Genomic DNA, 18,152 nt, shown 5'->3' on the forward strand with positions numbered 1-18,152 from the left:
GGGCCTCACTTTTTAGGGTTATACCCGATATTGAACTCCCGATACAAAACTGGTTCAACCTGGGATATAACTCTGAAAAAGGTCTGGCCCAAACTATATACTTCGTACGAAATGTTTCAGGGGCATGGAATTATGGAATGTTTCAAGCTTTATTAATTACTGAATGCTTTTGATTTCGTCACATCAACAGGTAACTGCCCTGCATAAATAAGTTAGGATGCTATAAATACGAAAAGTCTTTGAAGGTATCGGACATGGGTACACAGTTCTTGTCCACCATAAAGATGCACAAACCACAGCTTTCAAAAGCCACTGATGTTTACGTGGTTCAGTTAACTCAGTAAGCAGTCTTTGTTTCACACTGTACAACTTGCGAAGCACCTTGAAAACCGACAGAAGTTGGGACGCTCAAATCGTTGGCCTGGACGTGGGCACGAATGACATCTTTCTACGAGGAACTTTCCGGGAAAGCACCTTGCTCTCCGACGAGGACAACGCTGACGCAGATGGCCGAGAGACGTTTCCGAGATCCCACGAGGTACTGTCTTCAACGGAGCCCTCCCTAGAATTAACGCTGAAGATCTCGGTCACCCTGACTCGTTCATGTCCATCTTCATCGTCCGTATAATAGTAGGCCATCAGTGCCTCATTGTCCTGAGTCACCCTCAGTATTTCGTCGAACTCGTCCACGTTATGTGGCTCTGCCTGTTCGAGGCACTCTCGTTCCCAGTCGAGGGCCTGGTTTGTCAGTTTTATTGCGTCTAGGTTTTCGGTGGGATCCTCGAGCTTTCGTAGAGATTCGATGACACTCGTGCGGCTGTCACTTCTGCCTTTAACTTGCCGTGGTAGCTGAGAGAGGCTCATCGTAAAGCCGAAGTTCATAGTGCCGATCACACGTTCCGTATCCTTCTGCGCTCGCTGGAAGGACAATCCGGCGTAGGATTTCCTCTGTGCCTGAGGCGGACAAGGCGGTGTCGCGTCCGGTACAGCCGCAGCTATGTTTTCGAGGCTTCGGCTCCGCTGTTCAAGGAGCTTCGTACCTTCCGAGAGTTTTTTGGGTGCAGCTACCGTACTTGGCTGCATGCTGCGTGCAGGAGTGTGTTGTCGAGACCTCGGAGCTACTGGCTCGTTGGGGCTGTAGTTGAATTCCGTGAGGGCTAACTGACACGAAAACCTGCAAATAAGAGCAGAATAGTTGTTAAAGAATGTCGAAGGGGGCAATTATCTGAACATGAATCGCCCTGGGGAAGTCTATTCCTGGTTCTGGAAGTGGGCGCCCTAAAGGAGATAGTACAAACACACTGTACAGTGCCCCCAGTTAAATACCTACGGTAACTAACAACTGGTGCAATAGATATTGATCTGGGGGTCCCATCCAAATATGTGCCTGTATGGGGCCCATGGCTCCTAGCAACAGACTCACTTCAAAGTATTTGTGTTCTCCCGGTAAGCTGTTATCAGCCCACTTGACTTACTTAGCATTGTGCAGGCCCTTGGTGTCCTGGAATTTGGTGACGATGTTCTTGGCAGCGTTGAGCAACTGGTACAAACTGGTTTGCATCTCCTTCTGCAGCTTTGGCAACAACTGCCACAACCTTGAGAAATGAAACAAGTACAGTGTCAAGTGCGGAAAATCCAGCGATTTGGTGTAGGGAGCTGGAAGCAAAAGCCATGGTCAGGAGCCTCCAATCACGCATGAAGAGACTGAGTAATGGTTGACCTGAAACCATCCCATCCCTGCAGCTCCTCACCCCCAAGAAAATAATGAATTAATCAGTCTGTTCCAGTGGGGGGGTCGCCCCCTTTCGAAACCATATCTGGTCCAGTTTTCTTCAGGACGGTGTCCAGAACCCCCCCCCCCCCCCCCTGCACCCAAATGGATAGCGACTGGCTAAAGTATCAAAGTATCGTCAGCTTCTGACCTGAGGATTTTGCTTTGAAATACTACACTGACTGCTGTCTAAGATTTGTTTATAGTTTTTATTTCTGTATTTAACTTTTCTTTGAACTTACTTGCAGCACACAACGATAGTAATGTCGATTGGCAAGACATATGGGATTGTCAGGAAGGAAATAAATTTCATAGGGCGATGCCGAAAGAGCCAGTTGATAACACCTTTGTCGAGCTGGTCCGACGCATGTTGAAGTGCTGCGAACGAAAAAGAGGGAACAAATTTCTGGTTAGACCAAATGATTGCATAAATCTGACAATTTCAGTGACATTTTCGCACCTTTAACGATTGCATCCGGTAAACTTTCAGTCAGCGCCAACTGCTGTCTCTCTTTACATTCGTTGCAGTCGTCAAACGGGTGAGAATCCGATTCGGATTCTGTGTTGGAGTCTGCCATGACCAAGCTTGACTGGACTGCCAAGCAACGTGTGCACGAGATCATGTCTGGAATGCAATGCGACAGCATGATTTAATCCTTGACCAAACAAAATGCGAAGACAAAAAATCTGAAGATTATGACGACGATTACATACTTTGCTTCTGAAGAAACCTCACGGCATCGTCAAAGCCCTGTTTGCACATTCGACTCAAAATCTCCGGATTCGGCGGGAACAGGATTCTCGTGAAACGGTAGAGGTTGCCAGGTGATAGCTGAAAGTAATTTGCGCTTTTAAGTCACAGATGATGCGAGTAATGCAACAAAGTTACTTACGGTGATACTGGTATTACAAAGGTTGATCTGGAGCAGATTGAAGTTGTCATCAATGGGGCAGATATCGCTCTCACCGGCAAATGGGGAAACCGTGATCGTGTTCTCGTCCAAATTTGGAAGGTTGTCGCTAAAACCTCCATCCACGTACGCCTGGGTCAGTTCAAAGTTAGGAGATGAACACGTTTCTATGATGCGCGCAATTCAAAATAGCTTGTTTTTATGGCTGTACGAATAGTCATTTCAAAACAAACGAATGGATAAATATCCGAAGCGAATACATACATAGAGCCTGAAGTTTTCGGGAAATACGTTTTTCTAAATTCGGGGGGTAAAAATCTGGCAAATAGACATATACTCCAAATTCATGCAAATTCGGGTGAAAAAGACTTCCAGGACGCTAAATTCGAGGAGAAACTGGTTGGAGAAACTGGTACAGGTTTGATGCAAACGGTGATGTAACTGCATTTGCTGCCAAACAACTTAGCGTGCATTCCTAGAGACATCTGAGTGGGCGCAACTTGCCTGGTAAAAATCAGGTTTTGCTGTAAAGAGGCAACCTTCAATTCGGGGTGCAAATTTGGGGTAGGATTGGGTTAAACATTACAACTTCAGGCTCTATACATACATACATACTATTACTATAGAAGCAATTATGACGTCTATACAAAGCGGATAATTGTGTAACTGAAGGTATACGCAGGAACATACAGTATAAATGCAATGTATCTTCGTACGAAGCAGAACTCTTTGCTGCATACGTTCTCTTAAAGCGTTTTTGGACGTACAGATGCACTTCAGAACTATTCGGACGTATTTGGTTTCGAGGAGACATTCCAATCGAATACACAATTATTCGTCTCTGTATTTGAAAAAAAAAAGGAAAAGTGAACATTCGCACAGCCATGCCATCGAAAACATTTAACTTACCACGCCATTGATCTTGGGTGGAAAAAGGCCCGAGTAAAATGGGATGAAGCAGCTGCATTTCAAGACCTACAAAATTATGGCATATTTGTCGCATCATTATTGCTAACAGTGCTCGAGAACAACATCTGAAGTGGTGACGCTACACTCGATACGTTATCTAAAGTGCCGTGATAAAAGGGCGTGCAGGAGGGGTATTCCTTGGCACGCGATACCGTCACGCCACACGACGAGGCTCCCGTGGGATGCCCTTCCACTTATCGCGAGGGGACACCCCAAGGCTTGCGCCGGCGTATCTCGCTACGTATCACTGCTGAGTGCGTCATGTTGTCAACCCCGTGAGAGGCTATTGCCAGGTGCGAGTGTTCGGTAATAGCCCAAGCAGCACAATGTACTGAAAGTCGAGTGCAATAGGGGTGGGCGGTATGTGTCTTGTTAATGTTCTTTAGCTTCATGAGCCTGTTCAAGGCCTTCCACCTATCCGTCCACCCCTATTGCACTCGACTTTCAGTACATTGTGCTGCTTGGGCTAGGCGTTCTTGTGTGACGCGGTAACACTAATGTCGCCGAATCGGAATCAGTTACAGGTCTGTGCTCAAGGGCAGTGGCGTATCTAGAGCTCCCTGCGCCCATGGCAACATGGTTAACATGATGTCCTTGGGGATGCGTTTTCGTGTGGTCCGCACTAGGTTTCACACTATAACCTCTCTAATGGCGGGTGCTTTAGATAATTTATGAATGTGCCAGGTTAAGTGCCCGGCCTGGCACATTCACAACCGACCACATAATGGCGCCCCTGTTCACCTGGCGCCCATGGCGCCTGTCCACACCTGCCACACCCTAGATACGCCACTGCTCAAGGGTTATGATTACGTTCACGTATGTGGATAGATAAAGTGCGTGAATGGGGTTTCCACACATTTGCTCTCGGTTAATGACAATCACAAGTTGTTTATTCTCCACGTTCTGGCGACACTTCATATCACGATAAGGCTTTTGAGGGGCAGCCAAAGCAAGGGCTGCAGCGTACAGGGTCAACTTGTACCTCGGCGTTGACACCCAATGTTTTGTGTACGTATGTGGCTGCAATGTCGCATTTCGTCTCTCTCTGTTACATAGAAACAACATACCTACATGCATAAAGCAAAATGATGTAAGCTCGTATAAGACGATCCTGACGACAGCGGTGACATACGAACCCCTCTCCCCCTTACCACCTCTGCCCTCTCCCTCAACCACTTCCCACCAGAAAGGAAAAAATCTGCTGTAATCATTGTCACGCATAACACGGGCTACTCACGCAAATGAATAAAACGGAAACGAAGAGACCCAAGCAGCAAAATGTACTGAAAGTCGGGTGCAATAGGGGTGGACGGGTAGGTGGAAGGCCTTGAACGGACTCGTGAAACTATATATATATAAGGAACGTCGATAAGACACATACCGTCCACCCCTATTGCACTCGACTTTCAGTACATTGTGCTGCTTGGGGAAGTGCGTATCGGAATTTCGGAAACGTTGCTCAAAAAGTGTGCGAACGCTCTGGACCGACGACCGCGCCACCGTGACCTTGAAGTTTAAACGCCTCGTCGTACGATTATTCGGAATGCACGAGGCGCGGTACTCCGGTTCCGCATGCAGAGCTCCTATCACCCGTTCGCATTCTTTGCGCACGGTTCAACAGGAAGATCCCTTCCGAGTCTTTGACGCACGCGTCAATTTATCAGCTTTGCAGACTTCATCCGTCAAGAGTGCGTTTGGGTCACTGATCCAATGCACCAATATGGGCTGCGAATTTTCTGCGTACGCACGCTGCATGATTCAAGGCTCTAGCAGTCTCAAGTTCAAGTATGAGAATAATTATAACGAGTCAGGAATGCACTAACCTGTATGAGCTCTTCTTTGGTGTCAAACTGAGAGATGAGGACATTTTTGCCGTCTGAGATTCTGGTAAGAGAAACGTATAGCCGACCACTGCACAGCTTGTGGGCGTTGTCTGGCAACAGATTTGAAAGCCCCTCGTGGATGATGCTGTCGACGTCGAAGCCCGGGTGGAAAGGTCCCAGAGCTCGCTGGCGGGCCTTTACAGCTATGTGTAGTACGTACGTTGTGCTCTCTCCTGTTCAAAGAAAAAAAAAAAAACAAAAAAAAAAACATCGTTCTATCAGGAATAGCGGTACGTTTCCAGATCTCCGGACTCGGGCTTTTTTTTTTTTTTGCGATGAATTTCGTCCACCAGCACGTGCCAAATAGAACTCCGGTGGATTATCCCGAATCGCAAGCAGGAGGCGCAGTTGCAAAAGATTTGGAGGTTAGAAGGGATCGTCCCAGCACCATCACGACCCCCCGCAAAATATCTGCCAGGAAAGCTCGAAATACCAGCAGGTAAGGTTTTCACCCCCTTGCGGGGTATCAACCCCCCTCCCTACACACAAGATGACAATCCTGCACAAACCATTCTCAGGTAGCGCGGGATGGGGTGTCTGGATAAATCGTTGACCTACTTCTTCATTCATAATGCCTTCTCTCTGGAGCGACCTTCAGCGCTTTCCGATACGTCTGTTCATAGACAGTGAAAGTGCGGAAAGTGCGGAAAGTGCTTTTCGTGGAATATGCTAATTCTACAATAATGTGCTATATTCAATGCAACCCCCTCTTTCTCTGGTTCGGGTGACACGTGCCCACCGCGGAATGTGATCTCCCTGTTATATGTAAGACGGATTTTTTTGCGCACTGCGAGAAAAAAAGAAGGGAGTTTTAGTACACCGTACGCAAAGGCGATAGCGTACGTGACGTAACAGATAGCGTTAGTGGCACTGCGCGAAGCTCTCTCTCTGTTATGGGCGTGCACAGAACCATAAACGCTATCCCTTACGTACGCAAAGGCGATAGCGTACGACACACTACAACTCGCTAAGGTCTAATTCACAAGCGCCAACCTGTCACTTTAATGCAGCTTCATAAAATGCACCAACTAAAAACAACGAGGACTTCACAGAACGCTGTTCATCTGTTGCTTGAGTTTCAAAACGCAAAGCTTTAGTTGAGTAACTACTCAAGACAGCAACAACAATACGCACGATGATGATAATGATTAGAGTTTTTCACCCCGACAGGCCAAAGGTTACTCTATGTACGAAGTTATATTTTTGTTACTGTATTCGATCCAGCGATGTTTACCGAATGAAGTGGGCGTATCCGTCAAGGAAGTGCACCGGGATGTTTAGTTCATGCGCGCTATCCAACATGATGACTCTTACCTCTAAGCGCACGCGGAATTGCGGGTAAAATATGCAGCCAGCGAAAAAGGAAACAACCTTCGTTATTGCGTAACTAATGCAGCATAACTCATGGTCATCGCACGCATCTGAATCCGAAATATGTTTTGGGAAATATCTCCGCACGTGAAGTCCAGCCCCACGTCGTACTTTAGAAAGGCTACGGCTGCTTGAAACGTAGTGACAATAGGAGACGATAAGACGCAGTTTAGAGAACCGCGGTGGTTGCACTAGCGATAAAAAAAAGAAAAAAAAAAAGAAAACGCACACGGAAGTGCTCTTGACCGTTCGCTTTGGGGAGTTGGATGCACCGGTCACGACCTCAGCGGCTCTTGTGAGTTAAATCACCACACGCAGCTATCTCCAAGGTTTGCTTGATTGGCCGAACAACACGTGTGGTCATGATACAGCGCGCTTCGAGCACCTTTCAAGCTAACTCAGATACGAAGAGAAGCCCTTTTGCGGACCCATATTCACGCGCACATTATTTACCTTCGGCAGCGGTGCCAGCGCTGTACTTACCGCTACACAACAGGAACTATCATTGTCTTATCTCTTTGTCTCCAAATACGGCAAATTTGATCAGAAACGTACGAGCGTAATATGCAAGTACATGTGCCGTGACACAACATACACTTCGTGCGATATTTTGGTCGAACAGGTGCTTTGCGCGTTGTTCATTGGTGTCTCGTTTTTGTGCTGTTGAATTTCCTGCGTTGTGCTGCTTCGGCCTGAACTTTCTGTTGTATGGAATCGAAAGTGAAATATAAGTAAATTCACATTTTTTCAGACATCATTGCGGTGTATTTCGTTAAACTCGTGGTGAACAAAGGAAAACAGGAGGAAGGAAGAGGGAAAAAAAAAAAAAAAACACACGAAAAAAAAAAAAAAAAACGGACGATCAGAAACGTGCGCTTCAAACTTCCTGCAGAAGCCATTGGTCCTCTGCGTGGATGACGCCGATAATAATGCAAACAGTTTTGCCCACGTCATAGCAACGAGGATGGAATCTCTTCTGCTTCGCCATCCACGGTTCAATGCCATTTGATGCTCGTTCGCGTGCAGGCAAAGCATTGTCGTCTGCTATCGGATCGGGGTGTGCTGACTTGGCTGCGTTCCCAGTGTGTAAGGCGCGTGATGCTGTGACGTAAAAACTAAGGCAATCACCATTTCCACATTCCGCACGGGTTCCTCGATTGACAGCAGCATACGTACAGCATTGTGGCAACGTTGTGCAACCTTCACTCCCAGTACACATAACGCATGGACAAGGCTGCGAAATATATAGGCCAAAAGTCATTTACTCAGACATGCATTCATTGGCATGCCTCGGACTGCAAGGTCATTTACCGCTCATACTTCCAGTGCTGCATTCAGACAGGAAAAAGTAAGCGGCCTTGGAAGCTGCTCATATCTGTGCGCCTGCGATTTATCCACGTCCACAGGAGCAATTCCAAATGAAAACGAAGATAACTTCAAAAAAATGTCAATAGTCCTGAACATTTTCTACCTATTTCTACCGCTGACAGAAACTTACAAAACTCAACCGAAGGTAAAAAAAAAAAAAAAAGCCAAAATATAAAAAAAGCCACTCGGAAGCAGCAGTTCACCTACATGCCGGCTGTCTCTTTCCTGACAACTACTTCCAGGCTGTACATGCAGGACGGCGTTGTTCAAAATCCAGAAAAACAACATTCTTTGATTCCACTGCCCTTCGATTTTGTTTTACTTTGAAGCCTCTGAGCAAGTAGAAAAGGTCCCTGCCAAATTATGGTCCCACGGCTCCGTGATAACACGTTGAAGGAGATTCTGGTCTGAGTTTTGTTCTGAACTGGACCTGCGTAAAAGTACGGCGGTCTGCACGCACAGAGGCCCCCAAATAGGTGCAGGAAATAACTCTGCTGTCTGAAGGCGCGTATACACAAAAACCGCGCTGACGCATAAAACGCAGACGAAGGAGCCAGGAGCAATGAGCCAGGTTGCAAACGGTTCAATGTTGTTAATAATGATCGTGTTATTTTTATTTAAAAAAGAAGCGGAAGAGAGACGCATCATAGATGGACGAATAATAAGTTTCTTTTTTCACCAGCGTTTCTGCGACAGTACGCCTGGATGGGATACAGTGGCTTTTCCCTTTGGAACTGACACTCAACTGGCGCACTATTGGCGGTGGTTTTATTAAGTAGCGTCCCTGGTATGGTCTACAGAGAAGTTAATAGCAGTGTTATTTCGTGTCTTCACGTGCTTATAAAAAAAAATCGAACGGGAGCTAAGTTACTGGTACAGACCACCGTTAGTCCTGCAATGTAAAGCTAGGAAGGAAGGAAGTATAGCTGTGACTATGGAGTTCATGACGGTAAAAAAACCCCGTCGTTCCCCCTATCTCGGGTTTTTACCGTAATGAACAGAGATGGTAACATACGACAGCTGGTTTGCAAGGAAGGGACCAGCAACAAAGCAAAAGTGCGAATATAAATACCTAGATAGTACAAAATAAAAATAAGGGCATAAGCAGTGGCAGATCCAGACCCTCGGTCTTTTTTGTGGGGTGGGGGGTTCTATGTCGAAGCACGTAACTAAGGACGGGAGAGGCGTAAAACTAATGTGTAACATAACGAGGGTAATAATGTCTAACATAAGGGGGGGGGGGCGATGCACCCCCCCCCCTTGGACCCGCCACAGTCACTGGCAGTCTGGAACGTGGATATTTTCCGTAATCTGTGCGAAAATAACAGATACACCAGCACATCGAACACACGCCAAGCAGCACTGGGAAGTTATACTTCAATTTCTTCACGGTGGCACAGTCTCGTTTGAGAAGAGCCGAACGATCTCATCACAATGACATCGCAACTACTACAAGCGATGTTCTGCTCACACACAGATATTATGATCGGTCATGTTACGACGCCCAGTACCGTTATTGACATCTGAGAAACTCACCGCAAGGTACGTCACAGATGAGGGCAGCAGCTGCCAACGAACCAGCCGAAGCACCGGCGATCTTTCCAACGCAGACTTGCGACGCATATTCACGAAGAGCACTGGCAACTCCAACGTGGTAGATTCCCAAGAAACCGCAACCCGCAAAAGACACATTCATGTCGCAAACTCACACTTTGTAACAACTTTCACTCGCGAGGCGTCGACGTTGTGGCAATTTTTTTTTTTTTTCACACTTCTGGAGATACACCTTTTGTCCCATTCATTCACCGAAAGACGGTGAAATCGTTCAAGGCAGGCGAGAGATGCGATTCCGCTCACCTTACTCTTCGAGCTTGTTCGGATTGCTATGAATAATTCGCGTGCGTCAACCTATGCACCTGAACACCACCACTAGACACAACGAAAGTGATTCTGATTTTCAGATTCCGCTGTCTGTGAACGAACGGCACGCAACTCAATTCCAAGGTCGCGGCCGCTCCTCGCAATGTGACCACCGACGTCATACGCGGCCTAATACCTCTCTTGACGGGGAGGGGATTTCCCCGTACGGAGAGAAACTTTTCTATCCGTAAGCCTATTTTTTCACAACACAAAGGTGTTTCGGATATGTGTTTCATTAGAAATAATGATATTTGCGAGCAAACTCTGTTTTCATTGCTGCAGACGAATGTGTGTAAACGTGTAAAGTTAGCTCTAGGATACATACATACGGCACAACCGGCAAAACCAACTCGCGCTCTGCGATACCGTGCTGTGATTGGATGAACAGGGTGGCGTGTTTGTTACGTATTGCTTGCCCTTCCCCGATAAACCTGCGCACGCAACCAACGCAACTGCGCCGGGCGTCTGTTTTGCTGTTTTTTTGTGCAGTTGTTGTGTCGAATGCGGTGTACAGTCACGTTGTAGACATTCGTGTGCGCAGGGGACCTTGATCTAAAATAACACTGCTTTAGCCTTCGCAGAAGTCTCAAATCAGAGTGATCTATAACATTTTGCTTTGTGATTGACGAGTATTTTGTAGCCCAGATAGGTGTTGCTACGTGTTTACGACCTGTTCAGCGTCAATGTTTCAATGTTTGAAAATGGCGCCTTTATGACAAGGTTTTGAAATCACTTCTGTGGTCATGCTTTAATTTAGACGCGCAGTTGTAGCGGAAAGTGTTTACTTCTGTCCCTATCGAGGCAGATTTTAGTACATTAACATTTGGCATCCCACCCAATCGTAGTGGAAACACGAAATGGACGCAGGTATGCACATTATGTATAAACACATTCATTGTAGAACAGAAAATAAGGAGACAAGCGAGCTGTTGTGTTGACGAGGCGAACAACACATCCTCGAGTTTTTCTGTTTCAAATAACACAATTTAGACTCACAAAAGAGTCTCCGTGTCCACACGTTGTCCGGTGGCCCTCCTCCCGTACTAAACTCAAAGATGTGTTGTGCGCCGCATTTTTTGTGTTTTTGTGTTTCAAACCACACAATTTCAGACCGCAATCCTTCGCCCCCGCCCGAGTTCTTGGACGTAGAGGAGTCTCTGTCAGGTGACAGGATTTCTGGAACCGTTTTTAGCAGGCAGTGGGTTTTCCAGTGCCTTCTGAATGCAATAAAGGTAAACATTGCGCACAGAGAAAGTAGTTCGAAGACGAGTTTCTGAATAAAGCTTTTATCCTCACAAAGGTTGCAGAGAATGAAAGCACAATGACAACAAACACAGAAGGTGAAGCAGTGGATGCTGTTGAATTGGATAAGGAGGTGGAGGATGAGCTCTGTACACTATGGGATATGTCTGCAAATTCTGTAAGATTCTATAAACATTCCATAGCAGTGAAAACAGATGCCACACATGCGCACACAATGATGGGACCAACTACAGACAAGGTCCCACATCAGTGGTCAGTGTGTAGAGCACGTATTTTACTTTTATTGAACACATTTGATGTGTTAGTATACTGTTCAGTCCTGCTCAGGTTATGCATACAATAGATAATTTTGTTGTTCCATAAAGTCAACATCTAACTGGTGATTCTGTTTCTGGTATTGCTCCAGGATGTAGCACATTTTCTGCAAGAGTTCAAAGCAAGCGAAATATTTCTTCAAGTCATCAGCACGTCGAAATCGCCACGCATGGTGGTGAGTTTCTGGTTGCAGAATTACCAATAATTTATAGAAAGTGAAATATCAAAATATGCTAAGAGTAGTAAATTCGACTTTTGTTAATTTTTCTGAGGAATGAAATGCCCACAAGATATTGTTGAAAATCACGAAAGGCATGGTCATTGGAATTCGCGATGAATGAGCTGCATGAAGGCACGTTACACATTTTACCAAATGCTTAGTGCACTTGAAAACATTCTCCACGACGTGAGCATGAGTTCCCAAAGGTGATCTCCCTTGAATGTTGACATCAATTTTATCAGTGTAAAGCATGGCCCCGTGGATGGGTGGGTCCTTGAAGTGCTGTCAATGCTCAGTGTCCTGGCAAACCCTCAGACCATTAGGCAGCAACAGATAAAGACCGGGGTTAAAACATAAAAAAAGACACACGACTGCCAACTAGCCACTGTATATTGTTAACAAAGGAACAGCAGTTCCTACAAAATATATCACAAAATATATCCCATATTATCATTACCAGATTAGCCCTGTCGTGAAACCACAGGTAACTTTTCACCACAACATTATGGTCCAACAATGGAGCAGAGCCTCGCATATAGTGATGCAACACCCCAACCTCATCATCATAATAAAGTTGCTGTTGTCCCAGAAAATATCCTAAAAGATCCCGTTGTCAAACTGTGCTTGAAGCAGTGGCAGATCCAGTGGTGGGCACCCTGCCCTTCAAAAAGCACTAGGTTGCACATTATTTTTTCCCCTCTCCAGTTACGCGCTTAGACAAAGAAACCGCTCCCACCCACCCCCTCCTAAACCGAGGGTCTGGATCTTACACTGGCTTGAAGCCTCATAGAAGGGAAGTCTGAGTAGTCTGAGTTTTACAGACACTAGCATTGCTGTCACCTTTATGTACAAATACTCATATGTAATTCCCATTACCCATACCCATTCGTAATTCCCCCCATTATGTTTAACAACCATTGAGCTTTAAACACATTTGAGGAGCTGCAAACTTGACAGGCATTCGTGTGAGGTAGCAGCTGCCCAACTTCTTTGCACTGAAACTCCCATGAATGGCGCAAGCAATCCTCTTCGGCAGGTGATTTATCCGCCGCTCCATTCTGAGCATTTCCTAACAACAACTGAACTCATTTATTACGGGAGAACCACTTTATGGTGGCGTTGGTCAGACCGCTAAAAGAAAATTTCACTGTATCAGTAGTTCATGGTCGGGGGTTTCACACATTGGGACCACAGATTTACTTCACTATATTCATATCTTAACTGCATGCAGGTTCACTATATAGAGGTTTCACTGTACTTGGAAACCTAAAGGATCATAAAGAGCGTTATTTGTTACTCTGCAGAATTTTGCGTCACTTCAGTTGTTTCAGTTCCCAGGGGATTCCAACAAGGGGGTTCCCCTGTGTGCCTAAAGCGTAAGCTATAGGAAACGTAGTACACAAGCACTAGTAGGTGTAGCGAGAACATGTACCGTATTTTCACGCGTATTAGTCGCGGCTTATGCACAAATTTTTTTTTCCGCAGACGCTCTGCGGCTTATCCACGGGTGCGGCTTATCTGATGGCTATTTTCCCTAGCATTTTCTCCATACCCTGGATTAAACGAAAGGGCCGACAGTGCCTCATGTTTTTTCGGAACAGGACCGCCTGCCAGTGCACGAACAATACTGAACAGGGGTGGGTCCACATTCGAGTGGACAGACCTTCGGAATACATTCCCCACGCAGCTTTAACAAAAGGGGTGAGAGTGATTAATGTCTCCTGGAACACCACTAATTCATCAATCCACAAAAAACACGCAACAGAGGGCACAATCCGATCTTAGTAGAACACTAGAGCTGACCTCCTTTGTTATACATCATGCCGACACCGGAATGTGGACCACAGGGTTTATGGCCTTCCCTACGGTCTCCTTTGTCGGCAGGAAGGGTTCAATACACCTGACATCGGGATAAAGCGTGGTCAGCTAAGCGCCAGTTCTCATTTGACCTGAGCAAGAGCATTCGTGGACACGGGCACGGCAGTTAGAGGTAAGGCATGGCTCCAACGCGGAGGCACAGCTACGACAGCGGCTTCAAACTAAAAGTCGTCGACGTCGCGGACCAGTACGGAAACAGGGCAGCTGGCAAGGAGTACGCCGTCGACGAGTGTTGAGAGTCTCTATTGATTTTGTTTGTGCATCACTGGTTTAGTGCACAAAGCAGTCACGTCGTATTACCCGCGGCTTATCTGCGAGTGCGGCTTATCTGCAAAAACATTTTCAAAATGTATCTAAAAACGAGTCCTGCGGCTTATCTGCGGTGCGGCTAATACGCGTGAAAATACGGTATATGTGTAAAGTGATTTGCAGTGTCCTGTAGGAAATGCACAAAATGTAATCTCAGCTGCTTTCGCAACATTCATAGTTTATCCACTTCTGATTATTTTGTGCTATCTGTTCAAAGGAAATCCTGGTGGGAATTCTCGCAAACATGGCGGTCTTTCCCGATTTGAGCTTGGCCTTGTCACAGCAGTCAGATTTACTGTAAGTGATTCTGCCACTGGTTCCGCATGCTGCTGTTACGTAACTGGTATTCAGAAAAACTGAATGCCATGGCTGACCTCCTCATATTTTGGAGGTCAAACTTACAGCCTGCTGCACCAGGCTTGTCACAAGGATTAGTGAAGTTAGTGCAATAATGCAATAATGTCTGTTTCAGTTAGCTTTGTCGCTTGATTCATATGCTGTAGATAGGGTTTGTGAAAGGTAATGCACAAAAGAAAAGTCCAGCACACTTCTCTCTTTGAAAATTACAATTTCCTTCAGTCTGATTTTGTAAGTCACACCACTATATTCTGTCCCTACGTAATATACGCAACTTATTATGCCCCAATATAATTTGTTTGTAACACACAGTGTGTTCAACATTATATAGCCCATTTCGAGAAGCCACTTTTTCATTAATACGCTCCCATTTTTCTGTTATCAGAAGAACCGCCCTCTATCTACTGGGCAGTACGGATACGCCAACGCTCATACAAGTCGTTAGGTGAGAACGTGAATTTTTATTATGGTAAAACTTCTTCTTCTTTGATCTTCTTCTTTTTTTAAGGTTGTGCCATGCCTGTCTCAGCAACCAAGAGGCTCTGAAAATGTGGTTGGATGCTATAAAGGGGAGCAGTAGTTGCCTCTCTGACGTACAGTTTATGCTCAGCAATTGCCTTAATGGTGAGTGGAGCGCAGCACTAATCACTACATCATGCCTGCACCTTCAGGGCGGAGTAATTGAATAGTATTGCTCACATTTGTGCATTGTGCAGGTGAAGTGCTGAAGACCTGCATACAAGCCCTGGACTGCTTACTTGACCAAGACTCAGAGTTGTGCGCTCACTGTTCGAATGCAGACTTTGTGGATGCCATTTGTGTTGCTGCATCACAGCTAAGGTACACGTATCTTGCACTTAGCCACTACTTTCTGTTAGTAGCCACATAAGTATGTGATGGACTAACGTAAGTACCTGTTCACATAACCACTGTTGTCAGTATGTGCAAAGTGACATATATACTTCATTGAAGTAATATTGTGCAAGTTCTAACTGAAAGGATGCTCAAAGGCATAAAGGAAATAAGAATTTGGATGACATATATTAGCAAATTCTTTTCTAAATTTCACACCACGGCACATTGTTTGTCATACCCTGGCTGCCTGAATATGAAAAGTGGCATTGATAGACTTGCTCTTGTTCCAATTTCAGTGGGTCCGACAGATTGGACAGCCTGGGAGCGTTCTGGCACATACTACATTCCCTCGATTATGAAAACAAAATTGGCCACCTCTTGCGTGAGTCTTCAGTGCAACCGTTGATGGCAGTGGCATAGCCAGGCGGTTCCCCCAAAATCTTACTTTTTGGCAGTACATTCGTGATAGGGAAACCAGGGAGAAGTCTTTCTCCCCCAATGTAAAGTCCCCATAGAACCCCTCCCGAAATATCTTCCTGGCTACGTCACTGGGTGACGGATTTTTATCTCCACTCTAGAAATAACGTTTCATCAAAGCCTTATGCAGTTGGACATCGTGAGCAGCTGCACGACATACTTCGAGAATGTCTCTGCGAGTGTTGCGACACGGAGCACACCCTGCCTTCCACACAGCGTTGCCAAAGTCTCGCGGTTACTTTAGCTGTCATCTGCAGCTTGGAAGATGCTGCCTTGGCAGCAAACCAGCCTTCCAGATTTGGTTAGTTTGTGCTGCTGCAATGATTGTGCTCTGTGCTGTATCGTGACAAATGGAGTGGTACCCTAGACCAGGTGTCGGGAACCTGTGCCCGTGGCCAGCTTACAGCCCAGCTGTGCTGCAGTTGCGACCCAGCGCAAAACAAACGCGTGACAATAATCCTGGAGCTTAGTTGACTGGTGGAGGGCACGACACGGCAGACAATGACTCCGGCAAAAGCGCGCTCACCGTGTCTCCTTTCCCGTTCTCAATAAAAGTTATGAAAGTTTTTTTTGTCATATTCTCGTCACAACTTTGTGAATGCAACAAGCCATAAAAAATGCAAGCTATCAGTACAATTACACTTATTAAACTGCAGTAGTGACAAAGGAATGTTCAGCTTGTTATTCAGCAGGGATTAAGAATTTTTGCGGGCTAATTTAGACGATTTTTAGAATGGGTTCAAATGTCTTTGGTGGCCCCCTTTAAAAACAAAGTTGACGGGTTGGATGGTGGGGAATGTGGCACTTAGGATTGTAAAGGTTTCCGACCCCTGCCCTGGACCATTCCTTTCATGAATAGCTGTACTTTGATTGTTGTTGCTTTATGTTACACGTTTTATCCCTTTCAGACAATGAACTTAAGGGAATGCTGGAAAGCTTATACTCCATAGTGCATTCCAAAGTCGACAACTTCTGCAGCGAAGCACCTTCGGATCCTGGAAGGTCTGATCACGACCTCGAAGAAACTAGAGAATGCCTCGTTCTTTTAGATGGCGCCCTAAACCGCATATTACAAGCTTGCGCAGACAAGTCGGATGTGGGAACATGACGTACGAGATATTTTCTATTATTTGCTCGTTTATTGTTTGCAAGATCAGTAAAATGTTTATCAAAGTACAGCAAAAAACGAAGCCATCAAGTCTGTCTAGAAAAACTTAACACCTTCATTTCCATCAAAGGAGATAACTTCAGCTTTGCCTTGTTTTTCGAGGACCTGTAAGGACATTTTTAACACATCGGTGTCAAGTTCGGTGAATTCAGTGTCCTTCGTGTCATCTCCGTTCACCAACTCGAACAGTGTGCAGACCGTGTTCGTATTGCCCGTAGATTCTGCCCAATCGTAGATTAGCTTCGCCCATTCCTCTGGTGATCGCCAGAACACGTAACATCGAGTCTGCTGCTTGTCAGTCCAAGTAACGGTACCATTCTTGCTCATGAAGTTCAGTATCTCACGCAGTCCGTCTGCGGAGAGCTTGCGAGATATAGTTCTGTTGAAAAACAGTGGGCTACTCAGGGCTTCAGTCACATCCAAGACGAACAGTCTTTGAGAACGGTGGTAGTTCAAGATGAGATTACTCCATGCCTCGAGTTGTTTTTGTTTCGTTGCCAGTGTAGGTTGTATCGTGAAGAATGGTGGAAAGCTATACTGCCAAGGCCACTCGAACTCAGTCATTGCTTCTCTTGCTGTACGGTGCCTTACACAGCACTGTTCTAGTGTTAAAAATGAAACTAGAACAACAGTACAAAGCTCCTTGGAGTGACGAAACCACAACTTGCTCGCAGGCAAGCACCGCCCGTATGGTTTCGAAACTGTTGTCATGCACCGCTTCTCACGCTCAACACCAGATGGCGCAGAGCGCATGTCAAGTTTTTCAAAAACGTTATTGTAAAAGCAAATGTCTTAAATTAGTTTGCAAACCAAAATGTAGGTTGTGCTTTTTTTTTTTTGCGTTTTACGAAGGGCCTATTGTATACCTCTCAAAGAGTCGACGAACCCCACGGTGAGAAGCTTCATCGCTATGGTGATCGCGAGAAGAATGAAAATAGAAAAAGCACAAATCCCGCAGATCGCCACAGGAAAGAAAAAGTATTCCCTCGATCGGTTTTCCGATTTCGAGTTTCGTTGTTTCCTGACGTGCACGGTTTAGGAAATGGAAAGAAAATGGACGTAAAAGTGAGTCGCTGTGGTTTTACTGTTCATGCAAGAGATCACAAAATCGTGTGCG

The 18,152-nt window shown here is 45.7% G+C and overlaps 4 protein-coding genes across 5 annotated transcripts in view; 2 read left to right on the forward strand and 2 right to left on the reverse strand.

The window, feature by feature from the left end:
- Positions 1 to 130: 130 nt before the first annotated feature.
- Positions 131 to 10,308, reverse strand: LOC135393949 (1-acylglycerol-3-phosphate O-acyltransferase Pnpla3-like). The gene is made up of 9 exons (XM_064624321.1): positions 9,810 to 10,308; positions 5,475 to 5,707; positions 3,592 to 3,657; positions 2,665 to 2,814; positions 2,486 to 2,603; positions 2,232 to 2,396; positions 2,014 to 2,149; positions 1,476 to 1,595; positions 131 to 1,174 (listed from the first exon to the last, which is right to left on the reverse strand). Exons 1-9 carry the CDS (start codon positions 9,967 to 9,969, stop codon positions 409 to 411), a joined length of 1,914 nt encoding a protein of 637 aa, XP_064480391.1. The 5' UTR covers positions 9,970 to 10,308; the 3' UTR covers positions 131 to 408.
- A 580-nt stretch (positions 10,309 to 10,888) lies between these two features.
- LOC135393950 (protein saal1-like) lies at positions 10,889 to 16,198 on the forward strand. The gene is made up of 10 exons (XM_064624322.1): positions 10,889 to 11,060; positions 11,304 to 11,425; positions 11,494 to 11,613; positions 11,863 to 11,946; positions 14,396 to 14,475; positions 14,921 to 14,980; positions 15,044 to 15,159; positions 15,252 to 15,375; positions 15,687 to 15,772; positions 15,998 to 16,198. The coding sequence occupies exons 1-10, from the start codon at positions 11,051 to 11,053 to the stop codon at positions 16,171 to 16,173; spliced, it is 978 nt and encodes a 325-aa protein (XP_064480392.1). The 5' UTR covers positions 10,889 to 11,050; the 3' UTR covers positions 16,174 to 16,198.
- A 788-nt stretch (positions 16,199 to 16,986) lies between these two features.
- Positions 16,987 to 17,763, reverse strand: LOC135393952 (vacuolar protein-sorting-associated protein 25-like). The gene has a single exon (XM_064624329.1). The coding sequence runs from the start codon at positions 17,744 to 17,746 to the stop codon at positions 17,072 to 17,074; it is 675 nt and encodes a 224-aa protein (XP_064480399.1). The 5' UTR covers positions 17,747 to 17,763; the 3' UTR covers positions 16,987 to 17,071.
- Positions 17,764 to 17,945: 182 nt separating this feature from the next.
- The window catches only part of LOC135393951 (oxysterol-binding protein-related protein 8-like), a 53,329-nt gene continuing 53,122 nt past the window's right edge, over positions 17,946 to 18,152 (forward strand). For both annotated transcript variants that reach the window (XM_064624323.1, XM_064624324.1), the window contains exon 1: positions 17,946 to 18,100. In XM_064624323.1, the coding sequence (XP_064480393.1) occupies positions 18,089 to 18,100 (12 nt within the window). In that variant the 5' untranslated portion in view covers positions 17,946 to 18,088. The remainder of the gene's footprint in view (positions 18,101 to 18,152) is intronic.

This window comes from Ornithodoros turicata, chromosome 5 (assembly GCF_037126465.1).
Source record: "Ornithodoros turicata isolate Travis chromosome 5, ASM3712646v1, whole genome shotgun sequence".
NCBI lineage: Eukaryota > Metazoa > Arthropoda > Arachnida > Ixodida > Argasidae > Ornithodoros > Ornithodoros turicata.